The sequence below is a fragment of the Heloderma suspectum genome, chromosome 1 (assembly GCF_057233095.1).
Source record: "Heloderma suspectum isolate Gila_16-S chromosome 1, 16-S_ref, whole genome shotgun sequence".
Lineage (NCBI taxonomy): Eukaryota > Metazoa > Chordata > Lepidosauria > Squamata > Helodermatidae > Heloderma > Heloderma suspectum.
Genome location: NC_139458.1, coordinates 128,524,917 through 128,541,684, shown reverse-complemented (window position 1 = coordinate 128,541,684; position 16,768 = coordinate 128,524,917). Strand labels below are relative to the sequence as shown.

The window sequence follows — 16,768 nt, the reverse complement described above, 5'->3', positions numbered from 1 at the left end:
GAAGTTCGCGGCTCTGTTGTGAGAGTGTATTCCATGGAACATATGACCACGAAACATGGCCATCTCCTCAGTTGTCCCTCAGGTGAGTAGAGATGGCTCACACCTCTGGCACCTTGCCTGATAGGGATTTCTTCCTTCCATGTGCTGAGTGGGATTGCTGAGGGGGTTTTTTATTTTACATCCAGCACAATTTGTATCTGTCCTCTTGACAACCTTAGAACAGTGAAGGCAACTGGGAAAATAGGGTAAAAGGAAGGTTTTTCAAGCTGTTCTATTACTTATGGGTAAAAATCCTGGATTATTTTATTTTTCTCCACAGCGGCTACAAAGTGAACTACCCTTTACTACTGAGCAGCTGGAAGCTGTTTTTGACAGCCTAGAGCAAGACAATAATGGCTATCTCACCCCAGTCGAATTCAGCATGGGACTAGGTAAGAGTAAGGGAAGAGGAGAGGACCTTTGCGGTGGTGGCACCATGGTGGTGGAATGCCCTTCCCAGAGGGGCTGACCTGGCACCTATATTGTGTGTGTTTTTGGTGCCAGGTGACGATCTTTCTATTTTCCCAGGCTTCTTATATCTTCCGTTTTGTTTTTTATTACTTTTTTAGATCTTTATACTGCTGCTGGCTTTTACTCCGGTTTTAAAGGTTTTATATTCTGTTTTAACGTGTGTATTTTATGGTTTTCATTTTTGAGAGCTATGACTATTGAGCAGTATAGAGATGTGATAAATAAATAAATCCATAGAAGTAAGTTTGCCTGGAGGTCGGTGTGTCTATGTGAAACAATGGCGACGAAGACTACTTAACATGTATGGAGGCAAACAGTGTACAGAACACGAATCTTCCTGTCCTCAGACTCCTTGCAGTCTGCATTAGGCAGTGAAGTGTGGAGAGATCAGGAATGCACCATTCTGTGTGGCAGCAAGATAGGAATGGGGAGTCCGGACAGCAGATTCCTGTCAGTGAAATATTCATGCGTGGCAAACATTTGAGGTATTTGCTCGTTATACAGCCAGTCCTGTTTATAAATAATGCTGTGTACCTTCTGCGGTTGTCTTTGCCCAGTGTGTTTTCGAGCCCATCTCTGGAAGCGCAGTCCTCCTAGTGATACATTCCTGTCCACCAAACCACATTTTACGCTTGCCAAGCGCAGCTGTGGAATGTACACACCCTGCCACTGACTCGGGGTATGGTGGGGTTTTCTCATGCCACGCTGCCGCTCTGCCAAGAAGGCTTCTCCCCGAGCTTCCAGACGAGTGCTGAAGCACCCAGCCGTGCAGCTCCCACGCAGATGAGCAGAGAGATCCAGCAGCAGCAACCTCCCATCCGAGCTGCTTTGCCAAGCGTGTGCTGCGGAGAAGAGGCTCCGCTGGCATTTCTGTGGCCTCGTGCTGATTAGAGGAAGCCAAGTTCCTTTTCTTAAGTAAACAGCTTAAGTCAACAGTTCCACAAATCTGACGCAAAGAATGTTGATCAAAGGTATCAGAAGTGAGGAGTTGGGCAAGGAAGCAATGAGAGGCTCTTATTTCAACAGGAACATGGTAGTGGTGTGTTTTGTACAAACTGTACATGTCTTTGTGCTTGACGGCTAGGCAGACAACTCAGGGATTTGATGCAGGCCAGCATGACTGGGGGCCAGGAGTGGCATTGTGCAGCTCTGCTTGTTACTGTCCTAAACTTGGAGTTGTTAACTCTCCCTTCTGCAAGGGATCAAACTGATGATGTGATTTTTAAAAAAAAAAAAGCTGGAAAAGTAATGTGTTCCCTCCATTTATCCTTCACATGGCCAGCCAGTCATAAGTGAGGAAGGCAGCTAGGCCGGTGACCCTGACTGGGATACTGGGGGGCCGGGTGGAGGCAGTAGGGGAGCATCAGATCTGTGTTCTGTCTTTTGACCCAAGCAAGACATGCAAGCAAGTTGAAATGGGGGAGACACTAGCTGGGCTCGGACAACCAGCGATGAAAAGAAGCCACAGTGGTGTCTTTTCCCTGCCCCACGTGCCACTTGCATGGCTGCCACGTCCCTCATGGCCCATGCCACAGGGCAAGTTGCCAAGCCGTCCGAACCCGGCAAGGTGTGTGGCAAGGGTGGCTTCCAAACCACCCCGCAACCCCTGTGTTGTTGTAGGGGTATGGGGTGGCTTGGAAGCCACCCTTGCCACGCACCCTGCCACGTTTGGCATCCCCCACCATGGTGTGGGTAATGAGGGAAATGGTGGGTGCATGAGTGGTCCACATGGGGTAGGGAAAAGAAGCCATGGTGGCTTCTTTTCCTCCACTGGTCGTTCAGACTCTCCTTAGCAGCTTTCATATGCTTCAAGTCTAAATGGTTTGTCTAAGATCTAGAACTCAACCCCAGGATCTGTTTTGATGTCACAGCTTAGTCCTGGAACGTTTGAAATAACAAAAGTGACAGGACAGTGAAGAGCACCTTCGAGCATGTGGAATAGCCACAGAATAGCCAACACTCGGTGCTTGAATTGCAGGGGGAGGTGGTGGTTTCATTAAGAGGCTCCTATCTCCCCACCCCCATAATTTGAGCACTGACTTGGTCCAGATCTGGGTTTGAGAAGGCTTTCCTTCCATGCCAGAAGGCACATTGGCTTCCCAGCAACCTTGAGCTCTGGCATCTCTCTTTTTAGAGGTGGGCCACAGTTGCAGAAGAAGCCTGGAGCCAGGCAAGAAATCCCCATTCATTTGGTCCCTCTCCCCGTGCTCTAACCTGATCCCGCATTCTTTCCCTTTTGCAGGGAAATTCATAGGAATTGAGCAGTACCCGAGCTCTGGAAGCACTGGACATGAGGAGACATTTGAGTCTGGCTGGTCAGATGACTTGGACCAGGCAGATGAGGAAGAGAAAAGGTTTTGCTCCATGCTGGAGCAGCTTGAGGCATCACAGGTGCTTGAAGAGTAAGTTGGCCCTCTCTACCCTGCACGCCTCAGGGCACGATTGTGATTACTGTTGCCCTCTTTAGGGACCTTGTTTTCAAGAGTGCTGCTTTGACCCTTTGTATCACACTCTCTGTGTTCAAATCTGTGAGCTGTATTTTCTGGATCAGCTCTGCTAGCTGGAAGGTTGTTGTCTACTCTTTGCACCCTATTTTAGCCTTCCTCAACCAGATACCATCGAGGTGTGTTGGCTGGGGGATGCTGGGAGTAGTCCCACACATCTGGAGGGCAGCAGCTTAGGGAAGGCTGAAATAGGGCACAAAGAGTAGCTGACAACATACTTGGCCACCGAACTGTTTCTTGGTCTAGGTTGGCCAACAGGGACTAAGAAAGTGACTCTGTGTACAGAAGTGACAATGTGGGTGAGGGGAGAACGGTGGAAGGGGGAGGATTTGCCTAGTAAAACAACAGGGCCCAAACCACAAGGAGGGGTGTGGGGATCTCCACCAGTATGCCTGTTCATACTTGACTTAGATTCCCGCACTGAGCAGGGGGTTGGACTCGATGGTCTTATAGGCCCCTTCCAACCCTACTATTTTATGATTCTATGTTCAGAAGAACCTCCAGTTTTAAGATGCAAATAACTTACTTCTGGCCCTTGGACTGGCCATCTCATCTCTTGTTGCCTGGGTTTCCCCATCACAGGTAGAGGTGACTAGGGGTGCTTGCAGATGAGGCTTTTATCCAGTGGAGGCTGGTGGCACTGATTTCAGTGGGTCTATGAGTCCATTCTGGGTTTCAGTCAGAACCAGCCAGAACTCTAAAGGTCCTGAACTTATTTTGGGGATAGGGTTCCTCACCTTGGATAGCTTCTTTAGATTTCTGGCTGGTTCTGACTGAAACCCAGAATGGACTCATAGTCCCACCAAAATCGGAGCCACCAGCCTCCACTGCTTTTATCAACCCATCATCACACTGCCTCATTCATGGAACTTTATGGAAGATCCAGATGATACCATCTTCCATTTGTAATCCTCCTGCGTTTTCCCACCATCTTTTTTTTCTCGTCATGGAAAATCCATGAAGGAAGAAAAGATGGAATAGCTGCACAGAACCTTCAGTTAATGCTAACACACCTTTAAGCACCCTAGGAAAATTCCTACTAATTAATTATTACAAATTAACAGTAGGAAAACACTTTAAAATAGGGAGCAGCCTTCTCCCAACCTGGGGAACCTCCATGTCTGTTGGACTACAACTCCCATCAGCCCCAGTCAGCATGGCTAATGGTCAGGGATTCTGGGCATTGCCCAACACATCCGGAGGACACCAGCTTGGGAGTGGCTGCTTTAGCACCTGTTTAGCAGGACCACAAAATGATACTGCTTGTCTTTGCTCCAGACAGAGTGAGGTTCAGGAGCTCTGGGCTCGACTCCGGAAAGAACGTCCAGAACTCCTAGCCAGTTTTGAAGAGTTCCTCTTCCGTATTTCCTCATACATCAGGGATGTACACCATGAGAAGGAATCCATGGAGCTGGCATTAAAACGGTAAGCTGTTTCCAGACTGTGTGGGACAGCCCCATTTCATTAACATGAGAATTTTTATCTATCTTTATTAATTTAAAATATTCCTTGGCCTCCTTATAGGGCAGAAGCCTTCCCAAGGCAGTGTACAACAATAAAACACATAAAACTGATACAATATTAAGAATGATAAAAACACAATAAAAACAGTAAGAACACAATAAAAACAGCAACAAAAACAGCAATAAAAGCCAACAACAAAATCAGCAATAAAAACAGCAACAACAGCAATCATATCAAGAGAAGACCAGAGTAAAATAATATGATTTCAAGGCCTTCTTAACAGCCTGCAGTGGTGGAGCATGGTGGACCCTGGATGGCAACTTATTCCACAAGTGTGGGGCCACTGCAGAAAAGGCCCTCTCTTGTGTACTCTCCCACCTAACTGCCCTTGCAGGTAGGCAAGTGAGAAGGGCCTCTCTTGTTGATCTTAAAGTGAGGGCAGGCTGATAAGGGTAAGGGCAGTCCTTCAAGTAATTTGATCCCAAACTGTTTAAGGCTGTAAAGGTCTAAACCAGCACTTTAAATTGGGCTTGGAAACACACCACTACCCAGTGCAGCTGGCACAGTATAAGCGTTACGTGGTGTTGATATGGTGGCAACTCTTGGGCTGCCAACAAGAACCAGCAGAAGCTGGGAACAAGGTGGGAGGGACTCCTCTTGGCATGTGCAAGAGGACTGGTGGATTCAAAATATGGATGTGGTAGTGCCTCCATCAGCATACCTATGGAAGGAGAGAAAATTCAAGGAATTGTTAGCGTGATTTATCTTTTTACAGCTTCTAGTCCAGCCTTCCCCTACCTGGTAACCCCTAGATGTGTTGGACTGGAACTCCCATCATCCCCAGCCAGCATGGCAGTTAGTCCAACACATCTAGGGGGTACCAGGTAGGGGAAGTTGCAGTCCAATGCATCTGGAGGGCACCTCGTTGGGAAAGGCAGACGGAATGCTTTCAGTAGGTAGCATGCTTTATGCTAAATACTGGTGATATCAGAAGATTGCCACAGTAAAGGAATGGCTGGATTAAAAGGGGGTGGGGGCTAGTACTCATGCCAAACCTAGCTGATTACCTATGAGTGAAAGCAGATAGACAAAAACAATTTATTTGGAAAATGGTCTTCTTTTTATTAATTTTGAAGCCAAGTCAAATAGGAATTGCCTCGATTTTTTCTAAGACATAGTGCATAGGACCTATTACTTTCTGGAAATTCTTTTTTTCTCTTTAAAACAATGGTAAGAGTTTCCTACTCATCTGTGTTACTGTTTTCTTCCTCCATAGCATGTTCATATCTGCAGCAAAATTTCCCTAAGATACTAAAGCAACATATAGACCAGCCTCTCTCAACCTCCAGTTCCTCCAGATATTTTGTACTACAACTCCCAGGGTTCCTCGCCATTAGCCATGCTGGCTGGGGGTGATGGGAGTTGAAGTCCAAAACATCTGGAGGGCACCAAATTGCGGAAGGCTTCTGTAGACTGAGTTTGGTTTCAGAGTTCCTTTCTGTTTTAGAAAATGTTTGTTCAGACTTTAAGCCTCTCTGGTGCCCCCTTGTGTCAGAGAATGTCCATATCTTCTAGCATATCTCATGCTGTTCGCTGGAATGTATTTAGTTTGTTTTGTGGAACAAAGTAGATTTTTTTTTCTTCTCCCCCTTCTACTTTGCCTTTGCCTTGTTATACATACATTTTCCACGCCTCATTCCTCTTGTTCTGTGCTTTTAGGAGGGAGGGAGACCATGACCGAGAAATCAGGTGCCTTTATGAAGAAATGGAGCAGCAAATTAAAGCAGAAAGGGAACGGTTGCTCAGCCAGGTAAACTGTCCCTCCACTCTCGGGAGGCCTCCTGAGCTGGACACACAGCTCAGCTGCTGAATCAATGAGCCACGTCTTTGATGACTCCTATGGTGTCGTTTGCAAAGAGGAGGGGACGTATTTTTATGCAGGACACTGGAGGGGGAAAAAGTAAATGCCATTCATCTGCTTTTTCCAGGAGTCCATGAGGCACGACAAGAGCAGCCTGCTTCAAAAAGAGCTGCGGAGCAAAGAGCAAGAGTTTGAGGTGCTGCTGTACCGTCAGAAAAAGGTGACTGGGGCCAGGTCCTCGCCCTCTCTCGCGTCTGGATTTTCGACTCAGTGAAGGAGGAACTACCTTTACTGGAGAGCTGTTTGCTGAATCCAGCAAGGGAGGTCCCCTTGCAAAGGAGGCTTCCACATGAGTGCAAGTGACGCAGAGGTGCGGGGGCACACCCGGCCCTGTCTGCGCCCCATGGCACTGGCTGGCTGTGTCCATTGCTGCAGACGGAGAAGCGCATTCTCATCCCGGGGTGGTAGTGATTGCACAGGTCTAGAGCTGGATTGGGTCCCAAGTAGCGGAGGTGCAAGTTGCCAAGTAAACTAGAACGGGTGACAAAGGAAGATTCCCTTGAAATAAAACAAGCCTGATAGTCACAGTCGTTTCCATCTCATTTGCAACGTACTCGGCACCATCTGTTGTCCACCAGAGGCATTTGGTTCCCTGAGGCCCTGGCACGCCCATCTGCAGTGCGGTTCCCTGAGCGCAGTTACCACCCCTGTCGTTTTGTTGTCCTGTTACATCAGCGCGCTGCTATATTAACTGTGGCAGGGGAGATGAAAGCTCTGCCTGCTGCAGCGCTTGGCCTGTGACCGGTGGTTTCATTCACGCAAATAAATCATCACAGGACAAGCACCAGGGGGATCGGAGGGGACAAAGTAGGCTCGGAGAGGGCAAACTCCCAAATCTTGTATGCATGTTCTGTTAGGGCCAGGGTGGAGAACCTTTTTTCTGCCAAGGGCTGCATTCCTGCCAAGGGCATCTGTTGGGGGTGGGAGGACATGACAGCAGTGGGTGGGGCCACCTCCTCTCTCTCCTCCCACCAGTGCTGTAGTGGTAAATTTGAAGTGCAGGCGTTCACCGTGGCAGTCGCCATGGCCACGTCCACAAGGAAAGTCCGAACATGCAAGCAGCTGTGTCGATCCATATCTATCACAAACCACTTCTAGCAGTTTTCATCTCCACCAGGAGCAGGTCTTTTGTGAAGCTAATGGGTCTTAATTGCTCATTCAGGACCAAGCTCCCCTGCCCCAATACTTTGCATTACTACAGGGGAGAATATCTTGTGGCTGGGAAAATTCATTTCCCCCCTAGCTACTGTGAAGGTCGCAGCTAAGCTCAGAGGGAACAGGGAAGTCTGGGGGTGGCAGACGACACCCGCAACCCCGCTAAGAGAAAAGTGCCGGTGTGGTGTCTCTGTGAGCCCTGACTCACTACACCACTGTTCCCCTCCCAGTGGGTTGCCAGGGGAAGGACAGCTTGCTCTTGCCAAAATTCTGAACTAATCTCTTTAAGAGGGCTTTTGAAATTAGGCTAAGGACTGCCTGCAGCTCAAGGGCCGCTGGTTGCCCAGCCTGTGTGATGGAAATGTTGGCCTGCAGTGTGGGGAGCAAATACTTTTTCAGAGAGGCTCCTTTCCCTTGGCACAGAGCTGCCTATGATTATTTTTCTCCATAACCTCTTTCTTGGCTTATGCTGAGAACCTCTTTGGTGTCACGCTTGAGACTCATCCGTACAGCTTTGACGCAGCATGCTACTTGAAATGTTCCCGTCATAGGACTTGGTGGCACTGCGCCGGGTTTTCCACCCAGGATTTAACCTTTACCTGTGAGGCCTAGGTGAGCTCCTTTTGGGTTTAACCCACTTACAAACGGCAAGGTGTCCTTCCTCTAACCTCCAGGCCCACAAACGTGGTATGATTCCAGCACCATTCATGTTTTAGCTCCAACCAGGTGGACCCATTTCCACAAGGAAAGGCCATCTGCTCTGTTTACACATGCCATTGTTGCACAATCACATCCTCTTACAGGAATGCAGTCAAGAGATAAAGCCACGTAGCGTGCATGTTATCAGTGCTGTTTGGATCATTCTTGTGTCAGCATTTGCTCTGGGTTGTTTTTTAAAAACTCAAGGGCAATTATGCTAGTGTAAAACAGCAGAGAGAGTAACCATTCTGTAATTAGAGCTTTCTCAATTTGTTTCATGAGTGGGTTCTTCAGGGACTCTTAGCCCTTTTTTCTGCCTTTATTGGGGGCTTGAAGAGAAAAGGGTCAGTGTGCCCTGTTGACTAGAGTGCTGGACTTGGAACCAGATTAAAATCCTGTCTCAGCCATGAATTTATTTGGTGCCCTTGGGCTATTCCTTATCTCGACATTTAATTCCCCACTGGAACTGTTGTGGACTTTTCTCTTGGATGATTATTCTGAAGATTACAATTTGCATACTAGATGTGCTGTCAAAATTATATAGTATGGGTTCTAGAAGCTGTGCTATATAGCTGGGGTAAATCTGTTTGGTCTTTGCTACCTTCAACAGAGGACTTCCAGTTGCTTCTTAATTCCTCCCTGCTTCAAGGCACAGATTACTTTGGTTGGCTCTGGAGCTTTCCGTATCCTGTAATAAATGAGGCTCCAGAGCATAATACTAGTGATTTGCCTTGCATCTGTGAAAGAGGTGTTTTTCTCTGGCCTCTCTTGACATCCCAGAAGTTCTGGGCAGCCTGGGGTTAGGGCATTGCTGAGTACAAAGCATATAAAAGTTATATTGCAAAGTCCATGAATGAGGTTGACCAAATTAAACCACTTAAGGGAGCAATCCTATGTCCCCTAGACAGTGTCTGGGGGACATAGGATATTTTGGATTCCTGGATCCGAGGCTGGAGACAGTGCTCTGGCTTTGGAGCCAGGAAACTGAGCTCCCCACCCTCTCCCCACCCTCCCCCACCCCCTCACAGCCAGCATGGAGAGAACCATGCTGGCCGCTTCTACAAGCTCTCAAATGCAAGCTTGTAGAGGGCTTAAAGGGGGCATGTCGGTGGGTGGGGAGGGGAGGAGCTGTCGCCAGCTGCCCCCAGCCTCCTTCCTTCCCCCTTGCCCATCTAGCAAAAATGCATTGGATACACATAAGCCTCTGAGTTCAGAAGCCTACGAGTTCTGAGGCTTACGAGTACCCAGGGCGTATTTGATAGGACTGTGCTCTAAGAACACAATCCTTGGACTGTTTAGACAGAAAAAAGTCCTAGAACTCCCAGCATTCCCCAGCCAGCTGGGGAATGCTGGGAGTTCTAGGACTTTTTTCTGTCTAAACATGCATAGGATTGTGCCCTGAGTGTAGCGTCAACACCTTAGGCTTTCAATTATGCTTTGTTGGTAACAAGTTAGCTGAATGATTCTGGATCCTTCGGGAGAAGGCAGACTAGTTATTTATGTTATTGTAATACCTTTATTAGGCCAACCAAAAGATCACAAAAAATGTGCAAGTTTTTGAGATCTCCAGGTCGCTTCATCAGGCAAGATGTTACAAAAAGCAAGTTTGTCAGAGGGGTGGGTGAGTGGGAATGAGGGGGAAAAAACCCAGACTTGATGGTGAAGTCACAGTGGCTGCATGTTTGCAGTTCCAAGATGACATGGGGAAGGAGAGGAGGGGTCTGCAAACATAGCATATTACACAAATATAGATTTTGCCAATTTTTCTTACAGTCAACACAACTACTTTTCTTGGTTTTTGTAGTTAGATCTGCTCAGTGCAGTTTGTAAAGATATGCACGTGCCCTTCTGCGTTGAATCCATTTGCCCAATAATGCCTCTTCTAGCTGACAAACGTGTGGCAGAAGAACTCTTGAGTATCCAAAGGCTGGTTTTTAAAGTCCAACTCTAAAATGTATTAGGGAGCAATCCTATGGTCCCTAGGAGAGCATCCCAGGAACCAGAGAATGTTGTAGGGCTCCCTCTCCATAAACCCTGCTATGACCTGGGGAGGGGTCTCCCACCACTCACAGACACTGCAGAAAGCAGTGTGGTGGCTTCCTCAGAGCTCCGACCTCAGATGAGGATGCAAATGAGGAAGGGGGAGGGGAAGTGCTGAGGTGTGCAGGATCCTACAGCCTCCCAGCTCCCATCCCTGCACCTCCACTAGACATGCTCCAAAGCAGGTCTAGTGGAATATCACCAGAAAGGAAGGTGGAGAGGCAAAGATGGCTTCTGTCCCTCCTGTTGCTCTCCTGGGTGTCTTCTGGCAGAACATAGGATTTTCAGAGCACTCTCTCGATGTGCATAGCGTTGCTGTGCCTGGGCCACATATAGGGATAGGGTCTCAGACCACAAAAGACCACTTCAGATTGTGAATGTAAGTTCATTTAGGAAAAAAAGGCAGGAGTTTTTTGACTGCTACTTTTTAAATTTGCAAATTGCTTTTCATTCACTAGCATGATCTCTCTGTCATAGAACAATCCCCTAAGCTAGGTTACTATATTCCAGTTTTGCAGATGAGGAACTGAGAGGTCTGAGAGAGAGTTTCCCAGTGCACGTAATGGCACGTAATGGCAGCACAGTGTGGATTAGTTAACCTCAGATTTGCCACAGCATGTGCTGGGCGCATTCCATGGCCATTTTCCATATTCAACCTCTGATCGGGCCAATCAGAGGTTGCTATGTGACGTCCAAACCAGATACTATTACGTTAAATGTGGGTTAAACAACCCATAGTTAACCTACATATAGTAGTTAGATTAACTGTGGGTTGTGTAACCCAGGATTAACCTATAGTGTCTGGGTTTGGTTAATTAACCCACAATTTGCCACGGTTATGTGCAAACCGGGTCAGTGAGTCTCCAGTAGAGCTGAGACTCTCAATTCACAATCTAGCTCCTTGGCTACAAGTTTGCTGTCAGGCATGATGGTAGTTCAAATGACTTTCTTTGGTGGCTACACAATCCCATCAACCACAAGAACCATTAAGAATAGGCCTTTCCTATTAAACTGCTGAGGTTTTCATGAGGTATAAATCGGATCCAGGCAAATCGACTGCTAATCCAAGTGTCTAAGGGCGCAATCCTATGCATGTTTAGACAGAGAAGAGTCCTACAACTCCCAACATGCCCCAGCCAGAGAAGACCTTTTCTCTTTCTAAACAAGCATAGGACTACGCCATAAGGGCGCAATCCTGTGGCCACTAGACAGTGGCTAGACGGCCATAGGATTGTTTGGTTTTCGAGAACCGACCTCAGAGCCCACGCTCTGAGGTTGATTCCTGGAGAACTGCCTCCCCTGCCACCTTGTAGGCAGTGCGGATCATCCCTGGGTTAGAGCGGGGCAAAAGGGGGCATTCCCGGGAGCAGGGAGTGCAGGAGTCCTGGTACAACACTTCCTATGTGTTGTCCAGCTTCCATATCCTGCGCTCTGATGTCCCGCAGCTAGACAGCCAAAACCGGCTGTCTAGCCGGAATGCAGGGTGGCTAGAGCACAGAGTAGAGGATTCCCTCTGCACTTCTCCTGCCATGCATTGGATAGGTGGTCGCCTCTGAGTTTGGAGGCAGCTGCCTGTCCTGATAGGATTGCTCCCTCAAGCAGGGGATTGAACCTCTTCCATCCCAAGGGCTGAATTCCATTTTGGAGAAGCTTTTGGGGGCTGCATTCCAGTAGTGGGTGGGGCCAGGGGCAAAATGGGTGGGGCCACACACACCCCAGCATAGTTTAGCTTAAAGCTCCTCCTGCCAGCAACTAAGCCTTGGGAGAGGCATTTCAACCTTTCAGGAGGGCTGGGGGAACTGTGTGAAAGACAGGAAACCACCAAATGATCAACAGTCCTGGGAAAAAGGCACAGCCGACTGGAGAAACCTGGAGGGCTGGATTTGGCTCAGGGGTCAGGGGTTCAACACCCCTGTCTAAAGGCTTTTAATCCATTTACCATCCTGTATTAGGAAAATGTCCATGCAGATATGGTAGTCTAGGTTTTGAGATGCAGTTTTTGCTGCATTTCTTCCCTCCCCTGTCTTACATTGAACTTGTATTTTGCACTGGGCCGTGTTCACAAGTCACAGATAGATGTGGTGCGTAGTATAGCCCCCAGGCGATTACTAGTTCTGTGCTTCCTAACCAGTGGCTGTTGGTCTCAGCACTTGGTAATCTTTTCATGTCCTTAATGTATTTAAATGCACTGTGGCTAAAACCAGGTGTATTGATGTGCTTGCTGTTTCATCCCATTGTACACCCATTTTTATTGAAGTATTTTTACTTAAGATGTATTCATCCTGCTTCCTGATCAGCTCAAAGCTGTTGTGGAACAGTGGCTTCTGATTCCTTGATTTTTAAAATGCATCTGTTTTATTTCTTAGCTAGAACATCAGTTACAGTCCCAGAGCTCTGAGCAGCTGGAGATGCAGGTCCAAAATGAGCGGCTCCGGCTTCTGAACGAAAATCTCCTGGATCAGGTGGAGAGAAGCAAATGGGAGCTGGAGGTGGCCCGAGCTCACCTGCAACAGCTGCAGAAAGAAGCCCAGCTGGAGCAGGAGCAGAAGGACAGGTATGTCAGGGCGGGGCTGCAGAGCATGCGTTGAAATGTTCCACTTGCTATTGCACTGTTGAGCGGGTTTGCTCCAGTCAGTGTGTGTGCGCATGTGTGCAGAAATGTAGAAATCAATAGCAATGATCTGTGGCTGCAGCAAATTGATATGATCTGTAAGCACACAGTGGTGCAAGTGAGGGCTGGACCTCAGGACCAAACCCCAAGGACCCCCAAATGACCACCCAGACAGCGGCAGGTGATGGGAGCAGCAGCAAAGAGGTCAGCATGGTTGCTGCGGCATCCTTTCTTTTAAGAAACATTTTACAGTCAGGGAGCAGGCAGCTGGGCACATACAGATGGTCACTTTTTATTTGTTTTTATTTTTAAAATATATCGTCCTTTTCTACAACAAAGTGCTGCTTGCTTGCTTACTTGCTTATTTATTTATTTATAAATTTGTGAGGCTCCCTTCAACCCAAATAGGGCCCCGAAGGTGACTTGCAACAATTTAAGAACATGGAGGGAGCAATCCTGTGGCCCCTAAGACAGGCTCTGGGGGACCATAGGATATTTCAGATTCCTGGATCCGAGGTTGGAGGCAGCGCGCCAACTTCAGACCCAGAAGTCTGAGCTCCCTGCCCCGCCCCCCACAGCTGGCATGGAGAGAACCATGCCGGCTGCTTCCCCAAGCTTGCAAAAGCGACCTTGGAGAGGAGGGAAAAGGGGCATGCCGGGGGGAGGGGAGGGGACTGGAGAGGCCAGCTTATGATGTATCCTCAGGCCTCCCCAGCCTCCTTCCCATACAACCAAAATATGCCTCCACCACCCTTCCTGCTTTGCATTGGATGGCCAAAAGCCTCCACCTTCAGAGGCTTATGGCCATCCTGATAGGGTTGTGCCCTAAATTCACCTATTCCTAAGTAAATTTGTTTAGCAGCAGAGCAGCAGAGGCAAACTCCATTTCATTCCCATCGTGATGTTGGGGCTATAATTGAAGTGCATGTAAAGCACAAAACTGCATATGGTGAGGAGATTTCTTTTTTTAATTGGGGTTTGCAAAGAGTTTTTCATTTTGTTTGTTTTTGCTCTAACCCACCGGGAATATAGAATCAGCTGGAAAACATGGAATGGCAGTGGAAGTAGTGGCAGGGAGAGAAGATCAAGGTTAATGTTAATTGCGTGCTTCATGTGGCCATCTAAAGGGGGTGCTCCATAAGACTGCTAACCCCACGGTCTAAAATTACCTAGCTGCACCACTCTAAGCAGGAACATCATCCAGATTACAGGAGACCCTGAGTTAAATCATTTGAAAATGCCTGTCGTTTGCCACAAACTTCGCAATCTCAAAGCCACATAGGGAGTAATATGTTTCCTTTCCTCTGTGTAAATGAGTGATGAAAATCCTTTCCCAGCTGCATTTCCTAGAAGACTGTGAAGGAATTGGCTTGGACAGCAAGCACAATCTAGAGCGCTTTTTAATTTAAAACCTTCCATTGTCAAAACCCATGGGTCGTAACAGTCTTGGAACAAAACAATGCAGCAAATGTTAACAATGATCTCCACAGCAATCAGTCACGATAATGTTCAGAAACGTACGTCCTCTCTTGAAAGTCACCGCTGCAAATTGGGCAACCTTTTGCGTTACTAGTAAATCATCTATTTTCTAGGACTGACTTGGCAGAATACTGGCTTCAGTCATAAAGTGGGTCAAGACTTTGGGGTTCATGTCTGCATAACAATAAGCAGTCATGCAGGTCTTCCACCCGCTGTTACGCACAGATTCAGAGCCCCGGGCGGCACAGTCCATCATGTGGGGTGGAGTTTTTTCTCGGGGAGTTTTTCCCCCCATTTCATACGTTCATTAGTGACGATGAAAGGATGCCAACTGCAAATACAATATTAGGCAAGCATGGCAGCTTCAGAGGTGTAATTAATGTTTTTCAGGTGATTATCCCTAGCAGGCATGTGAGAGAATGCATATACATCTCAGTGTAAAATGGAGCTAGCACGTAGCGGCATCAAAACCGAAGGCGCCCCCAAAACCTCAGTGGAAGAGTGACTGTCAGCATATCATGCACAGTTCTTTGGGTTTCTAAAATTTATAAGTGTGTTTGCAATACCTTTTTGTTTTTCTTCTTAAATTTAAACAATGTAGGAGCCTAGCCTTGGCCCAAAGGTAAAATATACTCCCAGTAATTTACATCTGCAAGTTGCTGAAAACTAGGACCACAGTCAGCTCCAAACCCAGAGTTAATTTATTTATCCCAGTCTCTGCACCCTATTGCTGCCAGCAGGTTTGGCATTCTGGATATATTATTGGTGTCTGCAAATGACAACACTTGCAATCCTTAATATATATATACATATATATATTTAAAACGTCCCTTGCCTTTAACCCAGGGATGTGTTTCGAGTCTCTAAGAATATGCAGAAAGAAAAACAAAGCCTTCTGCGACAGTTGGAGCTGCTCAGGTGAGGAGGCTGTGTTGAAAGAGGGTCGAAGAGCTTTTAAGATCCAGATCAGGGCCCCCACACTTACTCTAGATTAAAAATGAAGAACATATGTAACTGCTACGCACAAATGTAAAGTAAAGTTGGTTTGGGCCCTGAGGTATAAGATACTCTGGAATAAGAAACTCCTGGATGTTGTACCACTTTGGGAAACAACTGAATATGACAGTTGATAGCAGGAGATCTGTGATTGGTTCTTCCACGGTTTTTGGAAAAAAGAAGAAAGTGGGGGGAAACAATGGGTGGGGTTTTTGATTGAGGCTGCACCACATCGGGGCTGGAGGTTGATGCTTCTTCCTGTGCTTTTTCCAGATGAAAATCATCCCCCAAACATTCCCCCACATGGGTTCTTGTAATTTTTCTCTCATCAGGACAAAAAGCAGCTTCAGAAGGGGGATTTTCATTGGGGGCCAGGAAATGGCGCAGAGGGGAAGGGTTAAAGCCTCCCTCACTGGTGCTGTAGCCCTGATCTGAATCCCCCCGACCCTCCAGATGTTACTCATTTTGAAAAAACATGGGGAAGACCTGATCAGAGATCTCCTGCCATTTCATCTAGTTTGATCCTTAGTGTCTCCCTGTGGTGGCTGTGCTGGTACTGTAACGGTGGTGTTAGGCAAGAAAGAGAGAGGCCGGGTTCGCACAATCAGCGAAGGAAACCATGCGCTGTAGCTTGTTTCCCCTGTCCCCATGCATGCCGTTCACATGTGCACCATTTGCTTAATTACCTGCTCTGCGTTGTGGGTTGCTTTGTTGTCTGAACCCGGCACAGTGTGCAGTGGGGGTGGCTTCTAACCCACCCCACAACCTGTGGCTTGTAGTAGTGGTTGTGGGGTAGATTAGAAGCCACCCCTGCTGTGGACCATGCCAGGTTCAGATGACATAGCAACCTTTGACGCAATGCAAATATTCAAGCAAATAGCGAGCGTGTGAGCAGCACGTGCAGGGGCGAGGGAAACAAGCTACAGTGCATGGTTTCCCCTGCTGATCGTGCGAACCAGGTCATAGTGTGGTTATTGAGATGACTAGCTCAGGACTGGGATACAGAAGATAGGTTGTGTTTTCCCAGGAGAAACTGAGGGCCAGAGATAAGGCACTCCTAGCACACTTGTGATGTACTAGTCAATGCCCTGGGGACATAATTGCACTTAGAGGAACAATACAACCCTAACTTGTAATTAAGGAGACAATGGCCTAGTTCCCATGTCACAAACGCTGCTCTTTTTTTCCCCCAAGCTCTGGTTTGTTGCTAGCCAGCAAGTGTGCTGGTTCCTGCTGTCTGATGGCTCCCGCTGGAAGTGGGAGGAGCTAAACAACCCAAGAATGCTCTGTCCTTGGGTTGTTTTGTGTGCTGTTCAAACCAGGAATTCTGGTTTAACCATGTGTTGAAACTCTGGGTTGTTTCCCCTCAAGCAACCCGGAATTCCCAGT

At 47.6% G+C, this 16,768-nt stretch overlaps 1 protein-coding gene across 1 annotated transcript in view; it reads left to right on the top strand.

Annotated features, from left to right (window-relative positions):
• CRACR2B (calcium release activated channel regulator 2B) overlaps positions 1–16,768 on the top strand; it is a 69,502-nt gene that overhangs the window by 29,856 nt on the left and 22,878 nt on the right. The window contains exons 4-10 of the mRNA XM_084856665.1: positions 320–431; positions 2,753–2,912; positions 4,293–4,439; positions 6,198–6,288; positions 6,467–6,559; positions 12,660–12,847; positions 15,230–15,301. Of these exons, the coding sequence (XP_084712791.1) occupies positions 320–431; positions 2,753–2,912; positions 4,293–4,439; positions 6,198–6,288; positions 6,467–6,559; positions 12,660–12,847; positions 15,230–15,301 (863 nt within the window). The remainder of the gene's footprint in view (positions 1–319; positions 432–2,752; positions 2,913–4,292; positions 4,440–6,197; positions 6,289–6,466; positions 6,560–12,659; positions 12,848–15,229; positions 15,302–16,768) is intronic.